General features: G+C 36.1%; 1 protein-coding gene across 1 annotated transcript in view; it reads right to left on the bottom strand.

Annotated features, from left to right (window-relative positions):
• Positions 1 to 4,241, bottom strand: part of LOC109209965 (polyadenylate-binding protein RBP45-like) — a 6,388-nt gene extending 2,147 nt beyond the window's left edge. The window contains exons 1-2 of the mRNA XM_019373333.1: positions 3,753 to 4,241; positions 1,741 to 2,209 (exon numbers count right to left, since the gene is read on the bottom strand). Coding sequence (XP_019228878.1) covers positions 1,741 to 2,209; positions 3,753 to 4,055 — 772 coding nt within the window. The 5' untranslated portion in view covers positions 4,056 to 4,241. The remainder of the gene's footprint in view (positions 1 to 1,740; positions 2,210 to 3,752) is intronic.

Below are 6,000 nucleotides of genomic sequence, written 5' to 3'. Positions count from 1 at the left end.
GAAGTTCCATCGGGGAAGAAGAGGACTGGTTTAATTAAATGGGTATAGCGCATGCATTATACCTGACTGTCTTTTCACATTCAGGTATTGCGCTATACTAAGTCTTTGACCACCTTTTCAAACCATAGCGCATGAATTACATGCGCTATACCTTAACGGAGAAACTTGTCATTAAGGTATAGCGCATGAAATTCATACGCTATATATAAAAATGTTCTCAAGTCTTTTTTCACCTATTTTGGTGTTTTGAGTCCAATTTTGCAATACTTCAGTTCCGTACTCGGGGTGGAGGGGGAGGGGGGCTCCAAGCAATCTCTATCCTATACTCATTTTAGTAAAATCAAAACCAATTAAATTTAGAATCTAAAGGCACTATTCAAGTGCAATATTCTGAAATCCAATCATAAGACGATTCACGTCAGTCAAGAGATCATAGCGAAAGAATCCCTAAAACCAGCCTCATTATCATCTTATTTAAACTCTCCATGAGATGAAGATTCAGAATATTAGTGGCAAATTTTATCAAAATAAACCTTCAAAAAGAAAAATACTACCCAAGTAACTGTACATACAGCTGTCAGCTAAAAATAACTATAACCCCTCTGTCCCATTCATGTGAAGAGGCTCCCAATATACAGGGTCAAAGGACCTCGTTTTAGCATGAATTTGGGCATCGATTCTTCAAGTTTTTTGAAATAAAATTTACAGATTCTTGAGCGATATAAAATTATTACAAGCCACAATGGTTGATAATTCAAGATAATTTTAAATAATAAAAAATCGTAGTCAAAGAAAAAAGGGTTCGACTCCTTTAACTAGTAATAGTGTCACATAAAGAAAGCATGAGTACCAGATCTTGTACCGAACAGAAACATATGATGGCAGCATAAGATTATAATGGTGGCGGGAAAGTTCTCACCCCTGTAAAGGGGATTTACTGAACAAGTTCATGAGGTAAATGAAGCAGACTTAAGAGATGAATAGATCCAGGACTAGGAACTAAATCAATGAATGAGACTACAAGAAAGCGTAAAGGAATAATGAAGATTAAGTTCAACTTCAGGCAGGCTAACAAGATATTGAAGTTAATAAAATGGTGGAAATGTAAAGATAAAGTGAAATGGCTGAAAAGTAAAGGCTGAAAAGTAAAGATAGCAAAATGGCTGAAAAGTAAAGAAAAATAAACTGACGGAAGGAGTGCTGAGTAATGGAAAAAGTTGCAAAATAAAAATAAAAAGTTACGAGGATCCCACATAACGACATTTAAATGAACTGACTTACGCCAAACCACGTTCTAAATGGTATTCATTTCAGCTGAAACAAGCATCCAGGCCCTTAAATCATAGAGCCTCCCATTCATCCTGCTTGGAGACAAGCGGAGTTTTATGAGATTTAATATTTCAAGGGGAAGTTTTAAACTGGAACGAAATGATGTGGATAGCTGGGTACTCATCAAGAATTCAAGAGCATAATGGAATGAAAGGAAACGTAATGACACCCGCATGGCCGAGCAAAACAAAAATAGACATCAGCTCCGCCCAAAATAAAGCAACAGCATCCTCGAACTATCAAAACTTAACAATTGAAGGACTTTATGACAACTAAACAAAAGACAAAAGATCCAAAATCTACAAGCCAAGTGAAGCAAGCAATCAAGTTGCAAGCTGGATACATTTCGCTTAACTGTTGTAAAAGATTACCACATAAAGCAGTACAAGTACCAACTGGGTTGAGACATACCTTGATTCTGACCACCCATACCCTTCTTGTTAGCTGCAGGACCAATCCGCATGGGCCTGGTCGAGCAAAACTGTCCATTCATCTCTGTCATAGCACGTAACTGCTCACTTTCATCCCCAAATTTAACAAAACCATAACCTTTGGTGCGCCCTGTGGCCCTATCTGTTACAACCTTAGCACCCCTCACGGAAGGATAGTTAACCCTAAATGTCTCCTGAAGCATGTAATCAGTGACATCAGCTGCCAAGTCACCAACAAATATCGTATATTCAGGAGCATTATCGGAACGTTTTTCACCAGAGCCAAGAGATGCCCAGTTAAGTCTAAAATTTTGCTCAATATTAGGCATCAAGGTCCCATTATATGCTAGCAGATTCCTCTCTGCGGCAGCATGACTATTAAACTCAATAAAGCCATAACCCTCTGACTGTCCAGTTTGCTTGTTACGGATAACTTTAGCATTGACCACCTACGCAAGACACAAGCAGTTCATATTCTCTAAAAAAAACCTAAAAAGTGAACGGGAAAGAAGACTGTTAATAGTAACACTACTGCTCATACAGTATAAGAGGCAAGAAAAAAATAAATAGAGGCAGAAAGAGCGCATGTGTTTATTTTGTCTACTCACACAAGCATGCATCTAAATTCAACCATCACACAATCAGTAAGCATAAACAAATTGCACATGGATTTACTTTTATGATAAGGTTATTTATGGATTATTAGGCCCTTTCTTGCAATATGTCAGATGCAGTGAAAACGCATTCAGCTTAATCCTTTCCAGTGTCAATACCCATAGTCAACAGAGGTCAAAAATTATAAGGTCAAAAATTACTATCCAATTTTTTACCCCTGTAACACATCAAAGGAATCTCAACTGAAGAACAACTTAATTAGAAGATAAAAGGCAACCATTAGACAGCAGCTGATAGTTCCAAAAGATAATCCCAAGCCACTTCGACAAACTAATTAAAACATAGCTATCATTTATTTAAAAAGATAACTCTAACAACCCTGTCAAAGAGTCAAGACTGGCCCTTTTCGCACTTTGCTCCTTTTATAATTTGAATCCCAGCCTCTTGGCTGGAGGTGGAGGGTACTTTTCCACTAGGCTTACCTTACTTGTCTAGATATGGTTAACCTTTTAACACATTTCATTGACAACATAATAATACAAGTTACAGAATACAAATTACAGCATAGTCACATATCCTTTACCAACAAGCTAGTACAAGATCAGGACTACAAACTACAGCACATTCACATACCTTTTACCAACATTCTAATATAAATTACTGAAGACAACAACAGCACATTCACGAACTTTTAGCAACAAGGTGATACAATTTACTGAATACACACTACAGCATATTCACATACTTTTACCAACAAGCAAATTCAATTTACTTGCAAACATGCCCTTTTATAAGGCATATTCTCACGCCTTTTACCAACAATATAACACAAGTTACTACGTAGAACCAACAGAATATTCACACACTGTATACCAACAATGTAACACAAGTTTAAATACAAACAACAGCATATTCACATACCTTTTAACAACAAACTAATAGAAGTCACTGAATATAAACTACAGTGCACTCGCATACCTTCTACCAACAATGTAAGAGGAGTTACTGAATACAAATTACAGCTTATTCACATACCTTTCACCAGCAATCTAACCCAAAAGTCACTGATTACAAACTATAGCATAGCAACATAACTTTTCCCAACAGAATTACTAAATACAAACACCATCATATTCACATTTCACAAATAAACATTCAGTAAATATTCATATCTGAATGTAGCAAACACTTGAAAATCTCTCGGAAGATAACAAAGAATAAATCTTCCACATAAAGCCTCTTAAATTTAAAGCAAAAACGAGAAATTCCATGAAACAACGATTACTATGAATCCAAAATTTAGCAAAAATCTATATCACAGCGTACGGCAAAACAATAAAAAGGAGAAAAATTAGATTGTTGGTATACGAGGCATACCTCCCCAGTTTGTGCGAAGCAGTTGAGGAGGTACTGTTCGTCCATCCAAAACTGAAGATCTCCGATCCAAAGGCTTCGGATCTCATCAGCAGCAGTCGGCTGAACAGAACCGGAGGCGTTATACTGAGGCTGTTGTTGTTGAGGTTGAGGAAATACGCCCTGCTGCGGCGGTTGCTGGTAATAATATCCAGATTGCTGCTGAGGCGGTGGAACCTGATACTGCGGCGGCTGCTGAGTCATCCACTGCTGTGTCTGCTGCTGGTACTGTTGTGGTGGTGGAACCATGGAATTTGCTGGTTGCATCGTGGTGAAGATGGGGGGCGGAATGAGAGAGGGTGGTAGGGGTCAGGGGAGATTCGGCAGAACCCTAGAAGGATGTATGGATGTGGAGAGACAAACAAGTAATGGAACGAAGGGGACGCAATGGGTGCACGCGTGGCTTTTGTTATTGCGAGATATTTTCTTGCCTTTCTTGGACTTCGGCTTTGCTAGGACGAGGAGAATATTTAAAAATATACACTACATTATAACCTCTCTAAATTAATATTATTGGGATCATAAAATATTATTATTTTATAAAAATATTGTTTAATTGATAAGAATATTTATTAATTTAAAGAGTAGTTTTTGAAATTCAACGAAGATTAATTTTAATTACATCAAAATTATTGTATCTTACTAATTTATATATCATATTTATTGAATTAATATAAAAATAAATTCATTATACATAAAGTATAATGTATGATTCATTGTAATGGTTATTGTTTATTCATTGTAATTAATAAATCATAGTAATGTTTATTATTTTTTAATAATCAAATATTATTTGTTGTATTTTACTAAAAACATTCAATAGCAACATAGAAAATTTCTTCAAAGCGTACCCAACCATGGCTTCTCATCTAAAAGGTGTCACAAAATCAACAACGACAGATCGAATACGTAAAGCATTATGTGAGTACAAAAGAGATCATTTCACATGCACTCGAAAAGAATTGCAGCTGTGACTTGATAAAAATTTTCATTTAAAAGTTAGTCAATGTACAGTATCAAACACACTCAAACGATCAGCTGAGTATCTTTCGGCTAACTTAAAAAAGGGAAGGGATATCAAGCGGCACAAGCCAGCAAAATTTCCAAACATGGAGAAGGTTGTTTATGAGTAGTTTCTCCAATATCAAGACCGTGTGAACATAACCGAAGAGTTAATTTTGGAGAAGGTGAGAGATATAATGAAACTTTTATATCCTAAACAAGATTTTGAGCACAACTTTTTTCAATGTTGGCTTGAGAAATTCAAGCTAAGACACGGTATCAAGTCACTTTGTCGTTTCAGAGAGAGTGGCTCGGTTGATATACAAGACATGAAGACGAAATCGGAGTCTATAAGAAAAAAATAGATCAGTTCCCTATAAAAGATGTTTTTAACATGGATGAAACTGGTTTGTTTTACAGGTTACAAGATGATCATTCTCTTACTACGAAACAACTTGGAGGAAGAAAGCGGGACAAAGAAAGGCTCACGGTGGTTATTTGTTGCAATGAGGATAGATTTAAAAATATTCTTTTATGGATTATTGAAAAATATGCAAAGCCATGTTGCTTCAAAAATGTCAACATGAACGGTTGAATTGTCACTATCGTGCAAATAAAAGACCATGGATGACAAGTGTGCTTTTTGATGAATATATTAATTGTTTTAACCACAAAATATATGGTAGACGAATTTTGCTTGTAGTAGATAATTGTCCAGCACATCCAAGAAATATTAAAGGACTACAAAATGTTGAATTGTTTTTTCTTGCCACTCAACATGACATCAAAAATTCAACCTTGTGATGCTGGGATAATAAGAGCTTTCAAGATGCATTATCGTTGTAGATTTTATCGTAGGATATTAGAAGGCTATGAACTGGGACAAACTGATCTAGGAAAGATTAATGTTTTGGATGCTATCAATCTTGCGATCGCGACTTGGACGGCAAATGCTCAGCAAGAGACAATAGCAAATTGTATTCGACACTATTCGTTCGGGGTGAAGCCTCGAGAAATTTAAATGATCCCACTTGTGAAAACGATATTCATGAACTTGAGGTCATGGTTAATGATCTCGGTTACCGCAATAAAATAGATGTCATTAACCTATTAAATTACCCAGGTGAAAATGATATATGTTCATGAGAGGTCCATATCTTAGAAGAAATTGTGGATACCTTCGGAGAAAACAATGTTGATGCTAACCAGT

Source organism: Nicotiana attenuata, chromosome 2 (assembly GCF_001879085.1).
Source record: "Nicotiana attenuata strain UT chromosome 2, NIATTr2, whole genome shotgun sequence".
NCBI classification, from domain to species: domain Eukaryota; kingdom Viridiplantae; phylum Streptophyta; class Magnoliopsida; order Solanales; family Solanaceae; genus Nicotiana; species Nicotiana attenuata.
Note: the sequence above shows the minus strand (reverse complement) of the source record. Positions and strands in the feature narration are given on the sequence as shown.